Here is a 19,829-nt window from a genome sequence, read left to right on the forward strand (position 1 = left end):
TCAGAATGTTGCCTTATTTGGAGCCAGGATTTTTACAGAGTAATGAAAGGGAGGTCATTAGGCAGGGCTCTAATCCAACATGACTGGTGTCATCTAAAAAGGAAAATTTAGACGGAGATACACATGGAGGGAAGATGATATGAAGAGACACAGGGAAAAGATGGCCATCTACAAATCAACAAGAGAGACGTAGGACACATTTTTCCCTTACAGTCTTCTGAAGGATCCGGTACTGCTGACATCTTAATTTTAGACCTCTAGCCTCTGCAACTGTGAGGCAATCTGTTTTTTATTTAAGACACCCAGTTTGTGGTACTTTGTTATGACAGCCCTGGCAAACTAATACAAGAAGAACGACTTCAGTGTTTAAGCAAATTTTACCGAAAGCTTGATGACAGCCAAAGGGGCTTACAACATAGAAAGCACTTTAAAACCAGGTACCAAGCATGATAGTTCCTTGAGTATAGACTATTTCTTGTACCAAAGAGTCTCCTTCTGTCTGTTGTTATACTTAGCCTGCCATTGCAACAGTGCTAGTGCCCACCTTCACCCAAAAGAGCTGTCTTTACACCTCCCTCCCATTCAGCATTGAGAGTCCTCCAACATTTCCCACTATAAAGAGAAGGTGACCCAGATTTTCTTCCATGCTCTCTAAGGCCAGCTTCCTAGTTGTGACAAGAATCTCTGGTTGCCAAGTGTGGTGGCTCATGCCTGTAATCCCAGCACTTTGGGAAGCTGGGATTACAGGAGGATCTCTTGAGCCTAGGAGCTCAAGACCAGCTGGAGCAACAAAGAAAGACCCTGTCTTTAGAAAAAAATTTGATAAAAACATTAATTGGACATGGTGGTATGTGCCTGTAGTCCCAGCTACTGTGGGGGATAAGGCAGGAGAATCACTTGAACCCATGAGTTTGAGGCTTCAGTGAGCTGTGATCCTGGCACTGCACTCCAGCACTCAGCCTGGACAACAAAGCAGGACCCTATCTCAAAAAAAGAAAAGACAAAAAAAGGATATATAGCAGGAAATTTCAGTGAAAACAATGTTTTCATATCATATAAAATAGCTTACACCCTCAGCATCTCAAAATTCTCCATCTCCATCCCACTGGTTCTACTTGCAAAATGAAAAAGCCCATTGTATTGCTTTCCCAAATAAAAGAACAATTTGCCTTAAAAGCTGAATCTGAATCTTCACTTATATAGAAACAAAAACAATAGTTGGCAGTTGTATCTCCTTTTTCCATACAAATTGCAGCCACCAATGATATTTAAAAACTTGGTAGACTCAGTTACAGTATCTCATTACATACTACTATTCATAGCACAAAGTCTGGCAACTAGGAGGTGCTAAATAAATGATGGCTGTATTTTTTCTTTGTTGAAAAGATCACTGCCCAGTCAGTACCAGACTAGAAACATCGTCTTCTCTGACTTCTCAGACTCCACTCCTTTCTCTTCTGTGTGGCAGGCCTTCTCTATGGTGTCTGACCAATAACTTCCATTAGTCCTCCATTGTTTCCCTCAAAGTTACTGCTTCCGTGTAGATTTTCTCAAACATGCCTAGTTAGAGTGAACCATTCATTATATTTCTAGAACACTTCATGAAAATTTTCATCATAGCACTTATTACATTGCATTTTTATTTCTTGCTCACATTCCTGTCTGTCCTATTAAAATGTGATTTCTCGGACAGTGGAGTAGGTCTTGTATACATTAGTTTCTGTTGTCCCTAGCACACTTCATGGTATACAGTATGTGCTAAATAAGTATTATTGAATTAAATTACATAAATATTTTCAAAGAAAGAAATTCTATATTATTTCTCTTTTATTTAACTATCTTAAAAACCAGGATTCAACTTTCCAGTTACTCTAAATTTATTCTCTCTGAGTCTCTTGACCAGGCTTTCCCTCCTTCCCATACATGGAACATCATGAAAAATAGGACACTAGCCATTTACTTAAAAACTTCTCTCTATAGGAAGAAAACTGAAAATTTTAAAAAATTCATAACAGAAATTTGTTATTAATTATTTAATCACATAAATACATCAGTACAGTTAAAATGTGTTCACTTTCTGCTAAATGAATGTCCTCTGATTTCCTAAAGGAACAATTTGCTTCCGGATTTAGCTCATTAACAACTTTAACTTATCAGAACACATTTATCACATTCATGTAAGTTTCCTGAGCACCAAATTATGGATTAAAAATTCTGAAATATACTTCTCCCAAAATGAACAATTTCCTCACAACAGAAAAATACCCATTTAAAATATGTGTTTGGTACAGAAGAGAGAAAATGATATACGCTCAATAAATATTTGGGGTAGACTGACAGTTTTACCTTTTATTACTGAGTGTTGTGGTTCTTTTACATATGAATAAACATGTAATGGTTTTCAAACCAATAACTAAAGATTTTGATAAAATTGGAACAGCTTGATCAGCTTCATTAGTTTTTTAGAGCTGCCATAACAATGCAACACAACAGAGTAGGTGGCTTACAACAACAGAAATTTATTCTCTCAGTTCCAGAGACTAAATGTCCAAAATCAAGGTGTCAGCACAGTATGTTCTCACTGAGACCACTAGGAGAATCCTTCCTCGCCTCTTCCTACCTTCTGGTAGTGGCTGAAAGTCCTTGGTGTTCCTCTACTTGTAGATAAATCACTCCAATCTTTTCTTCTGTTGCCATGTAGCCATCTGTCTTCATGTGGTGTTCTCATAATATAAGGACACCAATCATATTGGATTAAGACCCATTCTACTATAGTGTGGCCTAAGCCTAAATTCATTATATCTAAAATAACCCTATTTCCAAATAAGGTGACATTAAAAGGTACTGGGGGTTAGGGCTTCAACATATGAATTTGGAAAAGGGGGTGTACACAATTCAACCCATAACACCAGCTATAATAAATTCTGTATTGTTGTAAAACGAAATTTCTCTTTGGTAGCAAAGTTTAACACATGCCAAAAAAATCATAAGAATGCTTACATATAAGCTACATAGAAAGGAGCATGTGAGTGACTATTTGGAGTACAGTTACTGCTTAAGAATCACTTCTTCTTCTCTTTTGTGTATAACTAGTTTAGACTTGAGGCCAATAAGATATTGTCTAAAAACACTCAGGTGCTTTCCATTATTTATATTCTGTAACATATTAGATATATAATTTTAAACATCATCCTGCAGTTGAATATTAGCTAAAATAATCAGACTACTTTGTCTAAATGTAGTATGAGATCCTCTAAATATTTTAGTAATCAAACTTCTTTAGCTTGAAGAGTTTAAAACATAATTGCTATATGCTGGATTCTTCTGAGAATAGAGTTTAAAAATTGTGTGTATGGGCAAAAATAACTTAATACTTATAAATAAGGTAAATAAACAAGTAACTTTTAACTTTGTGAAGCATTAGCATTTATATTTTAATAGTAGATGTTGTGATTTTATCATCTCACTTGGTTATTTTCCCATTTCACAGATAAGAAAACTGAGTCACTGAAAAGATAAATTAATTGCCATTCAGTTAGTGTTGACAGAGAAGGATTAGCTCACATGTCTATTGGCTCACAGCCTTATTAGTTTGATACTTATTAGATGATAGCGTATTTCCTGTTCAAAAGCACATATTGATTGGGATTCTACTATGGGCAAGAGGCTGGGACAGATGCAAAGCAATAGTTTCCTTATTGATATGATGGTTACCACCTATTGATAAATGCAATAGTACAAGATTTGCACAAGAAATTCACTAAGGCTACATAGCAATGTACAGTAAGAACTAAAAGAATGGTATAATCAGCATTAGAAAGTTCACAAAAAGGACGAGGGCATTGGAAACTGGAATTGTAAACAAAGGCTTTGTGAAAGAAGGACTTGAGCTGAGTTTTAAAGGAATTGAGGAATAAATCCTATATGCAATGAAGAATTACTGAAAATGTCCAAGTAAAACAATAAGATGATTAAATCAGTGTTTTAGAAAGATATATGTAGCAGTCACAATGACTATGTTCACCCTGGATAACTTGTCTGAAAAATTTCCCTCTTCCTCATTTACTGCTTCCATCCCTGCCAACCATCCCTATTTTCCTGTATAATTTCTATTGGTCCTTAAAATTAAGTCTGGGTTTTAGAAAGCCTTTCTGATCTCTTCATGAAAGATTATACAAGCATCTTCCCTTCTCCCCGTTGGGAAAAGTTCTCCTAGTACCTTGTGTTTATTTCTGTGTAGCAGTTACATTAAAGTTAATTGTTCATCTTCCCCTCTGACCCATAAGCTACTTGAAGTGAAGAACTGTGCATGTTTCCTCTCTGTGACTGCAGCAAAAAGCATGTATATAAAAAGATAGTACTTTTCAACAAACACTGTTACTTTAAACTGAGTAGTGGTGATTTCCATGATGTGTTGAAGAGGGAAGGACTAAAGCCCAAAAGATCAGTTAAGAAACCACTGCAACAACTCAGACATTAAGTAAAGAGTGTTTAAAGGGAGCAGTTTCACTGGGAATAGTAAGGAACTGGTGAAGTTGTTGGAATATGTGACTAACTAGATATGAGTTAAGAAGACATAGTTTGTTTGGGGGATTCGGGCTCAACTTACTAGAAAACAAGAGGGCTGTGAATTCTTGCTCTTTTGTAGCACTCCTTATCTGGGCACCATGGACTTACAGAGAGGTCTGGGATATACTTCCAAGGGTCCTTGAAGCCCTGAAATTATTTGCAAGTTTATGCATGTAAGGTTATCTATGTATTTTCCTTGGGAGAGGTTTTATAGTTCTCGCTGAATTTTTGGAAGTCTGGGCCTTTAAAGTTGTTAAGCACTACAGTTCTATTCAAAAGTATAGTACTATCTTAATAATAGCGATTTCTAGTCTTTCTGAGAGATGTCATTCTTTAAAAATATTGGCTGATGTGGCATCTCACAGCACCTTTTGTCAACTGTTGAAAACAGATTACTGAAAATAATATTGAAGACCCAGAGCTCTGCACTTTCTTACTATATAACTTTAAGCACATTACTTTACTTTTCTAAGATTTTTCTTCTACTGTTAAATACAGTAATAATAATACATGCCTCTTAGTGTTGGGATTCCATGAGATGATGTGTATACAATTTTTAGTATTCAATGTTAGCTAAATGTTATTCGTATTGTTAATTCTAACACTTAGTAGCCATACATTATAATGCCAACATTGTAATAGATGCCCCCATCATGTCTCACTTAATCCCTCAATAAATTTGATAAAGATCTAGTTTTATATTCAGGTTGCAGATAAGATGGAAACAGGTAAATACCTTGCCTGTAGTCACACAACTAATTAATGGCCGGACTAATACGAGAAGACTGCAGCCAGGAGTCTGAAAACAGGTGACTCTGGGGCAAGAATGAGGGGGAGCACAGAACAGAACAAGCCATCAGTGACAGGTGAGCAGTAGGATGAGAGATCTGGCGTAGCCGTACCAAGGAGAGTTTTCAAAAGATATAACCCTTAACATAGGACATAAAGGGTCATCTTTTTGCTGGGTGGAAATTAATTCTAGGCTTGGCCAGTCTTGATCTATAAGTGGGTGAATGTAAGTTGTGTGTGGCTGAGAGGAAGGCAAAGAAAATGAGACTGGATCTGAGAATAGATACGTCTTGACCAGCTGCAGTAGTGATTACAAAATGTTCATTTACTTTGACATATTGGATATGGATAAAAATGGGAATACTAGGTATACTTTAAACATTATGCAGATATATTTCATATGTAGCAGAAAGTGTCTTAAATTCAGCCTGTGAGGTTAATAGATTATTTTAATTATTACACACACACACACACACACACACTCGATGAGGTAATTGGAAAGTGACCAGAATTTACTGTGTATTCTCATAACCATCTAGGTCTGCCACTGTCAAAGACTGTGTTGCATTTATCTCCTCATGAGCCACCCTAAGGCTTGGTTTGGTTGGTTCCAGCTATGACCAGTACAAGTGATGTGGTTTGGATTTATGTCCCCACCCAAATCTCATGTCAAATTGCAATCCCCAGTGTTGGAAATGGGGCCTGGTGGAAGGTGATTGCATCATGGGGTCAAATTTCCCCCTTCAGTGCTATTCTCCTGCTAGAGTTTTCATGAGATCTGGTTGATTAAAAGTGTGTAGCCCCTGCCCCCTGTCTCTCTTCCTCCTACTCCAGCCATGTAAGACATTCCTGTTCCTCTTTGTCCTCAGCCATGATTCTTAGTTTCCAGATACCTCCCCAATAACCAACAAATGCAACAAATGCCAATAGCATGCTCCCTGTATAGCTGTTGGAACTGTGAGCCAATTAAGCCTCTTTTCTTTATAAATTACCCCAGTCTCAAGTACTTCTTTATAGTACTGTAAAGATAGCCTAATACACCAAGAATGACTCAAGCCCACTGTACCAAAGCTGGGATTTCAGATAATAATAACACAAACCCAGAGGGAGATTGATCTAAGACTTTTTTTCATTAGATAAGAACTCTGGAGGTAAGGGGAAAAGAAGGGACATTCCCCAGTAGGGCCTGGAGGCCAGAAGTAGGTCATTCTTAAAATAAAAATTAGGATTGTTTCTCATTTTTCTGCAGCTTTTACCTGTGTAAAATTGGGTTCAGCCCAATGGTTACATTTGGGAGTGAATTACTACAGTCTTTTAAGCAAATAGATATTATGTGTATATGCTAAAAATACATTTCATGATTTAGTTGCTAATTGCCTATCTAGCATTTTGCTGCTCATTGTTTTACCATGGCCTGCTGTTCTTTTGACAATTTTAGAGGAGGATCCAGGAAAAGGGAAAATGAACCACATCTGGGAGAAATATGAGGACTCATAAACTTTGGAAGAGGGACATTATATATATTGACCAATATGGTGGTATTGAATTACATTTTGATTAGATGGTAGTGGCAGTCAGCACATTAGCTTTGACTTCAATTGGACCTGAGTTTAAATCATAGCTCTGGAACCTATCTTGACCCTGAGCCTGGAAATTAACCTCCTCAGGCTTCTATTTTCTTATACATTAATGGAAATAATAATGCTGACTCCCTTAGATTTTTGTGAAGATTAAAAACTATAATTTATATTAAGTACCTAACACATGGTAGTGCTTCTTCACATGTGACTATGCATGGCTCCAATAATTATGGATAATTAGGAATTGGCTGTAGATTATACTTTCATTAGATGGCTGAATGTGTTTCTATTGCTGTAGGTTTCACTGGACTATATTAGAGCAGGACTGTTACTTAAATGACCCTCCAATGATAATCAGGCATTATTAGAAGTTGTAATAAGTCTTGCAGTATTCTTGTCATTATCCTAAAATTATTGAACTATTATGGCCATTTGTAGGTAGATTAGAACATATATTCTCCACCCTGTAAAAGCCCATACTGCCTTCAATTTGAAGACTGTGGTAATAAAAACAGGAAAAGAGCCCAACTTCCAAACCATCATGTTGCATATTATCTTTCTTAGTAGGAAGTTACAAAGAAGAAGTTGAAAACAGTTGGCATAGAATGAGCCATTTTCATTATCAGCAGATGTTAATGTGTATGTTGTGTCCATTCCCATGTAAACAGGTTCTGAATGAGTTATCATTTTCCAAAAGTTCATATTATTTTACTAAGAAATATTTTAGTCCCAGTAGAGTTCTGCCACAGCACGCACATTGTTTTGGAGAATTATAATTAAGAAGCTCATTCAGTATTTGCCCATTAAAACAATGATTTAATTAGACTAATCGCCCCACCTAATTTCTAGCTCTAGATATGGGGCTACCTTTTGAGTGAATGAGGATCTTGAGCAGTAGCGTATACATTCTAACTGGGAAGCACAGGGACCAATGCCCAGAAGGCATAGACGAAGCTCTTCAGTGGGAATTGCTGGAAATTTTGCTGATGCAGGAAATATATGTAACTCCCTGTTTAAGATTATTACAGGTGTCTTTTCTTTCATAAACAGTTCCAATCTGGCTTTAAAATGCAAATTAATGTTTTAAGCTTCTATGAAGTCAGTAAATACTAGCTTCTTCCCCCCGCCCCACCCCGCCCCCCTTCCACCTTTTTATGTAAATGAGAAAGTGAGGTTTAGTGGTTGCTTTTGACTTGGAATCACAGAAGATCAGTGGATGAGAAAATCTTTTGGGATTATCTTGTTAAATTCCTTTTTCATAGGTGAGGCAAATTAAGGCACAGACTTAGCATCCCAGACACTAGCATCCTAACTTATGGCTCTGTGTTGGAAGCACTGGCTAGTTCCTATACTTTTTGTTTTTTATTTCCTGTGAAAGAAATCTGGTTCCCATTCCTTTATCATTTTACAGGGCCTATTCAGAAGATGTTAGGCCTGTCCATAAACTGAAGAATGTCCCATCAACTGGGACAATGCGCGAGATGAACGATAGGTTATAAATGCTTCTCTGTTCCTTAATAGCTAACAGTCTTCTCCAAGGACTGCGGACTCCTGTTCCCTGCTCATCATGTCATGGAAATCTGCCAGGAACCATCTTTGATGGTGTGAAATCTTCAATACATAACAGGGAAATTTGAGTCTTGTTAGAAAGGAGCCACACAAATGAGACCTTAGATAGAACTTAGAATTCTCACCTAGTTTTGTTTGGTAATTGTTACTTCAAAAAAATACAATTTCTGTTCCCTCTTTCTTCCAACCATTTATCTGGGAAGTAAGATACTAGCAACCCAGAATTGATTGTTGGAGCTGGGGAAAATGTTGTGAAATGTGAGAAAATGTAATTGAGATAATAAAAACAAAATATTTTATAATATATTGTCCTCCAAGTCATCCATTATAAAAACACTGGTAGCAAAAATGTGCAGTTTTAAGACTTTTCTTTTTCTTCTTCTTTTTTAAATAACAGATTTAAAGTAGAACAAAAAGTAGACTTCAAAGATGTTTTGTATTCTTTGAACATAACTGAGATATTTAGTGGTGGCTGCGACCTTTCTGGAATAACAGGTAGTATGATAAGTATTTCTTATATTGTCATGTTAATTTCTTTTGTTAGGACTGCATTAACTAAGCTTGAAACTGAAAGAGCATTCAGCTCTGGTAAATATATGCACAGTGAATAAATGTCATAGTCATGCTGAGCTGTCTGTAAACAAGCCCATTATTTTATGTTTAAGTAGTTTTTCTTAATGAAAGTCAAAAAAGCATTTTAGAATATTAGATAAGCACTCTAGCTATATTTCTAATAAAATTATGTAAGTAAAAGTATTATATGGGTTTGTATTTCTGCCCAGTTTGGATTTCCTCATCTGAATAACGGGAATTACAACTTTGAGTCTCTCGTCTAAGCGGAGCTAATATAGCTCTTACAAACCAATTTGCAAGTATTAATTCACTAATATGAGAACACATGAAATAGTCATCCATAAGCTGCTGGATGATGAACATAATCAAGAAACTGTAACGCTACAGCTTGCAGATTTAGCAACAGAGTCTGTTGAGCTGATAACACATCTGAGAATATGGTGCTCTTATGCTAACTCACACCAGGGGAGTCCTGCATGGCTAACACGTTCACTTGCACAACAAAGTCAAGACAGTCTTTTAATTCTTCTAGTCTCAGTGGTACTCACTAGTTAAAAAATAACTAGCTAAAAAGAATGGATAAAGAGGGCCAGTTTTTCCCATGTTACTTACCCTCTTTTACATCCAATCTTCTGTTCTAAAAGAAGGGGGCTAAACTTGTCTGTCTGATGGAGTTTTGAATCATAACATGAAATCTTGCAGAAATGTTTTACATATTTCTATATAGCTATCTGGGCTTTGAAAATATGTTGTTAATTTAGTCATTGCTCAACAATTATGTGGGCAAATGAACAGAATGAAAAACTTTCTGATGGAGGAGTTGAATGAGGTCACAAATATCAAAATGTTCGTTATCACCTGCACACATGGTGTAGCTACTTGTTCTCACACTGACAGATAGATCTGACTTCTCTGACAATTTTATCAGCACTAGATATGAGATGGTCAACATTAAATACTGCAACAGGATGCTCTGTAAGTGTGCTCTGAGACACAACCACCTCAATAATACAAACCATTTTTCATACACTTCCTCTTCTGAAACTTCTTTCCGGTCATAAGGAGATCGCTCAACATGCCTCAGACACTTCAAACAGCCACTTGTTCTGCAAATTCCCAGCAATTTGTGACTTCTATAAAATCTCCTGTTACAGGCAGATTTTTAAAGAAAATACTTCCAAAGTGTTTCGTGAAAGATTTTATGCAAGAAAATAACACTGAGCAGTCCAGCATTTTCTGTTCTTTCCCTCTTGAGTTACCTATTTGAGTTGTTTTAACCATTTTGGTTCTGTCTTATTTCCTAGAATAGAATAGTCGTAGCCAATGCTGATACCTCAGCTGTTAGCTAGGAGCACGGTAAATTCTCTGCTATCTCTACTTATTATGTGTACAATAGACATTCACTAAAGGCTACTATGAAGCAGCCCAGCTATTATAATTATATGGTTCACAAATTTTGAATAAAATGTTTTTATAGAGTTACTTTGGAAACTTTGAGAAAAATATTTGACTTCTCACTGAGTTACTACTCCTTGTGTAGCCCTGTAGTAACATAATTAATCTTTCTGAGTCTAATCATTCTAATCTGTTAAATGAGATAATGTAGTGACTGGGGAAATAAATAAAAGAATGTATGTAAATCGTGTAGTTTAGCATTTGGCACATAGTTAAATATAAAGCAAGTGGAAAGAGTATCACATTAATATTTACTTGCACATCTTCTAGCAAATGTATTGTTTTCTTGTTCTCCTAATTTAATAACAATGTACTTAGAATTTTCATTTAAAATTTAAGACAAATAATTATTTCGAAGGTATAATGAATGAGTTTATAGAGTCCACATTGTTACTTCTAACCTATTATATTTCAGGTCCTGTTCTTTTCCTAGGACTGGGTTTTATCTATAGTGAGATGGGACAAAGGAGACTAAGGCGTTTACTCTAATAGCCAGGGAGTCATTTGGGCTGGTGAGGTGCTAAACTGGGTGAAATTCTTCACTTCTACCTAACCTGCCTTTTGGTTGTTGCTCTTGGTATGGGCCACCAGGTCACTCCCTCTGTGTTTATTGATGTTACTCCAGGCAATCCTGGGAGAAGAAGGTGCTTATTTGCCTGACCTTGAGAGAAATATTCCCTTGCATTTCAGTTAATTCACACTAATAGTGTGGATACCCATCTTTCTCTATTTTACAGGTTTCTATCACTAGACATATTCAGATGCATTGACTTATTTATTATTGACTTACATATTACAAATATCTTTTGCAAGCCAATTAGGAGCCAGGCAGTTTTCTAGAGCGTGCTTTCTTTTCCTCTGAGGAACATTGTCAGCTCTATCTTGTCTTGCAAAGCCAGCTTGACATGGCTTGTGGGCTCCTGGTTTCACTTCCTCCTTCTCAAGGGGACTATCCTTACAAGTCACTCTACCAGAAACACTTCACATATACATCAGTTCCACCAAGGGGAGAAAAAGATCATTTACTCTCAGCTTGTACCCACCCCAGAATAAAACATTGTAAGACACTATCTTATGCTGAAAATTTTAACAGGTTTTAAAGCATATCTCTGAAGTGATTTTATAACAGGTGACACAGAAGTTCCTTAGACTTTCATAGCTTCCCCAGATTTGAAGGAAAGTACATTTTGTTTTAAACTCAGATCAAAACTAAATACGGAATATAAAAGGCACTTTGGCTTTGAGATTAAACATACAGAGTGGGATTAATTCAAATCTGGAAAGCCTCTTTCATTCTGTCAATAGAAGATGGCTAAGGGAGGAAAAGCTGTCCCTTCAAATATTTCACTTAGTTGGATACTTGATTTGAGGCTTACATCATTTACCTTTTATGTCACAAAAAAACTTGATCTCTCTATCTCTGTATATATGTCATCTCTGGAAGAGCTAAACCTAAACCACCTTCATCTGTAGCAAATTGACTAAGTGGGAAAGAACGCATTTATTTGTTTCTTTGTCTTTGATCATTAGAAAATGTACTTATGCCAGACATGGTGGCTCACACCTGTAATCCCAGAACTTTAAGAGGCAAAGGCGGGTGGATCACCTGAGGTCAGGAGTTCAAGACTAGCCTAGTTAACATGGTGAAATCTCATCTCTACTAAAAATATAATAATTACGTTGATGTGGTGGTAGGTGCCTGTAATTCCAGCTGAGATGGGAGAATTTCTTGAACTTGGGAGGCAGAGGTTGCAGTGTGCCGAGATTGTGCCACTGCACTCCAGCCTGCGCGACAGAGCAAGACTCCAACTTAAAAAAAAAAAAAAAAAGAAAAGAAAGAAAGAAAAAGAAAATGTAATTAATCTGGAACCTAATAGGTAATGGCTCTTGATTTTAACTCTAAAATACACTTTCATATTTTTTACCAGATTCATCTGAAGTATATGTTTCTCAAGTCATGCAAAAAGTTTTCTTTGAGATAAATGAGGATGGCAGTGAAGCTGCAACATCAACTGGTAGGATGAATGATTTTTGACCAAGCTAGGAGGAAAGATGGGGAGAGGATAAACATTAGGGTGCTGGCCCTCTTGAAGTAATAATCTCCTTTTTCTCTTCTACTGTCTAATACACTACAGGAGGAAAAAAAGGACATGGTTGTAGAAGCTGTTCATATTTCTCTTCAGTCACAGCATGATACAAAAAGGAAGGGAAAGGTTTTGATTAAGAGTTGAGGCCTATCTACTGGTATTTTCTCACTTGCAAATTGGATTACTTTCAAATTACCAGATAGGAACTGTGGAGAAAACTTTAGGGTTCAAATATAAAATCATTATTTTTTAGGAATGCTCACGCTTACATAATTGTATTTTATTTCATTCTTTCACTATGTCAACTTTGTCCCCACTTTGGTCATTTGATTCTTATTATTATCTCCATGGCAGTGGCTCTGAAACTTACCCTGCACATAAAAATTACCTGGGAAGCTTTAAAAATGCCTATGCCCAGTCCACAACCCAAAATAATTAAATCAGTATTTTTGGAAGTGAAATTCAGAGTCCAATATTTTCTTAGGTTTTCCTAAGCGATACCAATGTGCAGCCAAGAACCAGTGCTCCATAGTGGCTTGTAGCTTGTCCTTTTTATTACAGATGTAGTGCATAGACCAACAACAGCACCATTTGGGAACTTGTTAGAAATGCAAAATCTTAGGTCCAAAACCTAGACCTATTGAATCAGAATCTACATTTTGCAAGATCACTAGGACATTTATTTGTACATTCTAGTTTGAGAACCACTCTTCTAGGCCATACTTTCTTGAACAAATGACATTTTAAATAGCATCTATGCTGCATAGAAATAATGCTTCAAAAATAATTAGAAAAAAGCCTTAAAATTAATTAGAAATGGACAAGCAACTTTAATTAATTCCTCTTAAGTCTATTTTAATCCCTCATATGATTTGGATTTTAATCAATATTTAAAAGCTATTTATCATTTAAAATGTCTTACTGATAAGTATATGAAATTGATATTCATTTATTAAATTCTTGATTAATTTGCAATGCTGCATCGGGCCAATGGATTTTGACATCTGGATGAAACACACTGGACTCCATTACAGTTTTGTCATCTCCTGAAGGATTTTGCATTGCTGTGCTCAAGGAACTAGGATTGTAGGGGACGAGCTATATTAATATTGAAGAAGTCAAAAGGTTATATTTGGATGAAATTGCTGGATCATGTAGACAAATTTTCCAGCTGCTTTTAAACAGTACTGAAAAAGTCCTTATAGATCTTTGTTTGATCTCATTATATTGGTGCTCAGTCAGGCACAGCAATGGAAAGTGGCTTACCTGAGGTCATACTATTGATTGACAGCAGAATTTGAACACAACTCCTGTTCCCTGACTATAAGTTCAGAGCTCTTTCTGCTGTTGCTCTCTGCTGCTCATTTTAAGTCTAAAATTTTCTAGGATTCTGTAACAATCATTAAGAGAAGGCAGATGAATCAACAATGAAACTCAACAGAATAGTGAGCCTGGGTATTCTGACGTTCAGAAATCCACTCCGGGATTGCTCAAAAGCAAAAACATGCAAGTATTCACTGTAAATGGGAATAGGAGTAAAACTAGCCTTGCTTTTAAATTTTTCTTAATAACTCAGACATGAGCCTATATGCACTGCTTATTTGGGTCGCATAGCCTTGATATTCTGGATAGGAGGGTGCCATTCATGTTATCACACAAAGATTATATTTGACCGTTTTTCAATTTTAATGATACATTGTGATCTTATTTTTCCTGGAGTCTGAAAATAACAGTACAAAATAATTTTATTATTGGTAAAGGCAATCTCTGAATTGAGCATAAAAACATTTAGTCTAGAAAGAAAAAATAACCTTTTATATTTTCCCATTCTAATATTGACAAATGCTGTAATGGAGTAACATAATATAAATTATCACAGAAAGTAATTTTTAAGGCAGCAAATTTCTGCTTCAAATCTCATAATAAAAATCTCACACATATTCACTGCACAAATCCTAAAAGCTCTAAGCTCACAGAATAATTTTGAAAAAGTAAGTTAAAAAAAATTAATTTGAGCTCAGATGTGATTACCACAAACTTGAAGTATAAAAATGAAGTGCAAACATAACTAAATAGGAATTAGGAATTATGAACATTATAGAAATAAATCATATAATACAAATAAAAAGTGAACAGAAAATTACTGTTTAAAAAATAATTTTTTTCAACTGCTTTCCCTAAATTGAATCTGGTATCTGGCTTTCTTCCTCATTGAGCATAAATATAAAAGTTAGAATTATTCTATGAGTGACCTAATATTTATTCTTCGGCACTTTGGTTTTTAAATTTATTGCAAATTCCTCTGTATTTACAAAATTGTTATTTTTTCACGTTAACTCCTTACACAAAATGACTTTTTCTGACTACAAAATGTATTATGAAAATACTTACATTACTGATCTTTTTAATGCAAATATCTAAATAACTGTTGCCTCTATTTTATAGGTATACACATCCCTGTGATCATGAGTCTGGCTCGAAACCAATTTACAGCAAATCATCCATTTCTGTTCATTATGAAGCATAACCCAACAGGTACCTTTTCTGAGAATTCTTTGGGGGAACCGATTATGTTAAGCAGAACTAGTTCCAGTTTCCAATGGGAATGTACATATCTGAAGTCATGTGTTCTTTCAGTGGGTATTTGTTAAGTGCATTTTGCTTACCAGGTATTGTATTTTAAGAGATGACAGGGGCCTAAAATAGGGTGGTGGTAACAATGGCTGCCCTCATGGCTATTATACATATGTGGTAGCCATTTTATATAGCTATTGCTAAAACTAAAACCACTCCAAAAAATTAGACATTTGACACATAAAGACACAAAAGCTCAGAGAAAGACTATAGTTTATCTCAGGTTATATGACTTGAAAGTGTCAAAGTGGGAATGCAGGTCAACTGTCTATGATGACACATTGGGGATGGAAATCGAGAGGTGTGGATTTGTGAAAGAATTCAGAGATGGATGTGAAAACAATAAGTGACTAGTGTAGGTTTTGAGGGGAAGGGAGGAGTCTAAGGTAATTTCACATCTCCAATTTGGGCGGCTGGTGAAAGATGATGGAGTTTGGTAAAAAAAAAGTGAGTTTAGAAGTAGCAGACTGGATTGGCATTGGGCACAGTGTCAACACAGGGAAATCCAGATTGTCTGGATAGTTGCTGCAGTAATTTCTCTTGTGAATAAGAGAAACCAGAAATGTGAATACAGTGGGAAAATTGTCAGGTTTATGTTTAGAACCCCTCTGCAGTCATACTGCTCATGTGAGAGTTACCATGGGGTAGTAGAAATTATATTTTACTCACCTCTGTATTCAGCCCAATATTTGCCAAAATGTCTTGCACATAATATTAGTTTCCCTGCAAACTGAGGGTATAAAATTTGGTTGGGCTCAAGTTCCAGCTGAATTTACTATCAGTTGTGAAATAAGTTGCTTGTCCTTTCTAAGCCACACTTTCCCTATATCTTATTTGAACTTAATAGTAATAGTACTTGGGCTGGGTGCGGTGGCTCATGCCTGTAATTCTAATACTTTGGGAGGCCGAAGCAGGTGGATCACAAGGTCAGGAGATGGAGACTATCCTGGCTAACATGGTGAAGCCCCATCTCTACTAAAAATACAAAAATTACCTGGGCATGGTGGCATGCACCTGTAATCCCAGCTACCAGCTACTCGGGAGACTGAGGCAGGAGATTCACTTGAATCCCAGAGGCAGAGGTTGCAGTGAGAGACCGGGCCACCCCACTCCAGGCTGGGCAACAGAGCAGGACTACATCTAAAAAAAAAAAAAAAGTAGTACTCATCTCATAGAGTTAAATAGAAGACTTTTTGAAACCTGTAACACTGTGCCTGGCACATACTAAGTGTTCATTATGAATAAATTAATAAATATGAATGAGTGAGTGAATAAAAGAAGAAAGGAAAGTGAAAAAGTATAAAGTCATTTACAGGAAGAAGAGACATAGTTAATCGCAGAATCTGAATCCGTTAGGTTAACTAGGATACTAATATTATTGGCTCAGTAAGGTATACATTGCCCTTTTTTGGCTCAATGAAACTAATGCTGAGTGACCCTTCTGAAAGTCATATCTTAAAAACAATGAAACAGCTTTAGAATTGACGAGAGTGCATTAATACAACTTCAATTGTGGTAATGGATGTGTTAGTGTTCAAATGGATTCTAAGTATGTCATTTGATCTATATGTTTAACTTTTGGATAATTCTAATTTGTTACAGTTAATGTATAATTATGTACCATGGGAAAAAAAGCTTCATTGAGCATCAATGCGCAAATAAATCATGGCATTTAGAATAATTATGTTTGACCCTATTTTCCAAGTTGATGACTTGTCATATGCTAAGGCCAAATAACAGTTATTAGTAAAACAGCAGTAAAAATTCAAAACCCCAAATAACCTACTTATTTATTTATTTGTGATAATGCTTAACTAGCATATCTTAATGACAGTTTGAACTGCTTTATGTTCTCTATTGTAATGAGACTTTCTAAACTAGGGCTACTCCTTTAAAGTATTGTTTAAAATAAATGGCCACTCATTTATCAGGGACTATCCATTGTTGTTGTATAAGATGTAGAAAGAGCTGCTATCTTAAGACAATATATATTTAGTGATTTATCAATTTTTCTTTCACAAATGAACTCAAGAAATCATTGAGATTAATGAAGATAGTGATTTAGCAGCACCATAGTGAACTATTAAATGGCTTCATGGTGTACATAAAATGTGTTCTGTTGATGATTTCTGAAGTTTGAGGATGAATTATTTTAGGTTTAGTACAATCGATTTTTATATAGCCTGGAAATTTTCTTTTAGCCAAACAGTCCTTTTGTTCAAAATGTATACCTTATTTGGATTTTCCTATCAGATGAATTTTATATTGCAGTATATTCATCTAAAGCCCTTACTAAGCTAAACTGCAAGGAGAATAAAACACCTTTTTAAGGTTGAGGATATAGGCCAACTTTATAAGTTTTGAGAAGAAAATTGTGAAAGATACTAATGAAAGTTACCATTCCTGAAAAAATAGTGAATTATGATTTTGAAATTGATGGGATTCCAGACATAATGAAAGTTATTGCATTTAGAACTCTTTCAGGTCATGTGTTGAGGGCAGAAGCAGATTGAAAAATATTCATTAAGAATTTTTTTTCTAGCTATTAGCTTGGTAGTGCTATTGTATTGTAATATTAGAAAGTAAAATTTGCTTTCATCTGATGAAGATGTTGTATAAATATATTAATTAAAGATGGAGGACACTTATTTAAGAAGAAGGCATGAAGATAAAAAAAAAATATTTGCTTCAGTCTACCTCTAAATTCTTTGCTATTATGTCAAGGGAGATTTTACTAATCTGCCCAATTTAGTAGTGAGTAGATTGATGATGGCATGAAGACTCAATTCAAAATGTGATTCTTCCTGGAAAAAGAAACAGATTGAAAAGGCTGGACTTTTATGTAATATTCTATACTTCTAGGTATTTAAATTTTTAAGATATTGTCTTCAACTATAAGTTAGTGTTTATAGAAGTTACTTTAACATTTTTCCAAACAAACTATCCTGATGTGCATTTTAATGTAATAGCATTATGGCATTAGTATTATGAAGATATGGGAGTCACTGCTTATTCCTATTGTGACTAAATTTAATATCTATTCTGGGAAATGTATTTATGTATCTTTATCTATTTTCTTTGTTCCAGGATTATTTTAATATTTTGAAACAAAACATTGTTAACTATAATTATTCATAATAAAAAGTAAAATCTGCTGGAGTTTATGTCCATTTCCATGTTATTGGTTCTTCAAAGGGTGGTCTTTGGATTGAATAGTAGAGTTAATAAACAAGGGCTGTCCCACAATTATTTCAACTATGTTTAAATATCATTTTCATTAGCTTTAAAATTATGCAAAACTTATCACCTTTGAAATTAACCTTTATTACATCTGAGCATAAGGAACTTAAGGCAACATTTGACATTGATTCATTCAATCCACTTCTCTTAACCCAGTTGAAAAGAAAGGTGAATAGATTTTAGTACATTATTCTTTCTGTTTTGTACTTTAGTTCTTAGTTCCTTTTCACTTGCAAACACAGAATGGCTGAAAACAGGTATTTGCACTTATGCCATATACTATATCAGTTTGGTGAGGATTTGAAAGTAATAGAGATACAAAAATATTGTCTTTGGCAGTAAAGCAAGCTTTGATTCGGAGCTGAAGGAGGAGAACTATAAAGTTGCACATTTAACTCTGAAGACTTACATTACATGCATAAAATGATGATTGTTAATGCCTTAAATGTAAAACTCTACCACACTCATCACCATTTTATTATGCTATGTTCACTGGACTGGGCCTCTATATTAGAAGCACACCTCTCTGTCACTTTATTTTTGCTTCCCTCTGTAAAAAACAGGATTAATACATTTTCCATGATAAGCTGTAGTTGGTGTTGATTTACTTCATAAATTGCCAGAACATGATTAATAATGATATAATTATGAATTTGAGACAAAGGAGAAGGCTTTACTATTAGACACTGCGTATTTATCTTACAGAGAAGAAAGACTGATAAATATTAAGAAAAATGAATTATTGTCAGTTGTTTTCTCCCGAAATTCCTAAAGTATATTTGTTTTTTTTTTCCTTAGAATCAATTTTGTTTATGGGAAGAGTGACGAATCCTGACACCCAAGAGATGAAAGGAAGAGATTTAGATTCACTGTGAATGAAAAGCACAGCCTCAGAATAAACGATGATTTCTGGAAAATAGTTGATTGGCAAAATATCCTCATCTTGACAATATTTGCTCTACATCTTATTTCTTTTCTGTTTTAAACTGTGCCTGTAATAATAGAGATCTGTCTTGATGAATAAGTAAAATTAGGTATGCATTTGTTTCTGTTCTTTCTGTATGTTTTAGAAAGTCTATATGAATCTAAAGCAGTGAGTTTATATAAAATATCACCATTCATAAGTTAGAATAATCATGTCTACAATATCTTAAATATCAAATTCTTGTCTCAGACATCAAATTCATTGTATCCTAAATACTGGACTATTAGACTCAGGCATAGTATCATTATCTAGCCATGGGGAAGTAAGATCAAGAGACTGCGGCCGTGGTACATGTCTCTCTGGGGTGTCACTTAAGACACAGAGATCCAGTATTCCTGGCAGTAGAGG

At 35.3% G+C, this 19,829-nt stretch overlaps 1 protein-coding gene across 1 annotated transcript in view; it reads left to right on the forward strand.

Annotated features, from left to right (window-relative positions):
- Positions 1-19,545, forward strand: part of SERPINI2 (serpin family I member 2) — a 30,776-nt gene extending 11,231 nt beyond the window's left edge. The window contains exons 5-8 of the mRNA XM_032261349.1: positions 8,905-9,002; positions 12,464-12,550; positions 15,068-15,157; positions 19,295-19,545. Coding sequence (XP_032117240.1) covers positions 8,905-9,002; positions 12,464-12,550; positions 15,068-15,157; positions 19,295-19,371 — 352 coding nt within the window. The 3' untranslated portion in view covers positions 19,372-19,545. The remainder of the gene's footprint in view (positions 1-8,904; positions 9,003-12,463; positions 12,551-15,067; positions 15,158-19,294) is intronic.
- The last annotated feature ends 284 nt before the right edge of the window (positions 19,546-19,829 follow it).

Source organism: Sapajus apella, unplaced genomic scaffold (assembly GCF_009761245.1).
Source record: "Sapajus apella isolate SASKATOON/1434 unplaced genomic scaffold, GSC_monkey_1.0 scaffold4, whole genome shotgun sequence".
NCBI classification, from domain to species: domain Eukaryota; kingdom Metazoa; phylum Chordata; class Mammalia; order Primates; family Cebidae; genus Sapajus; species Sapajus apella.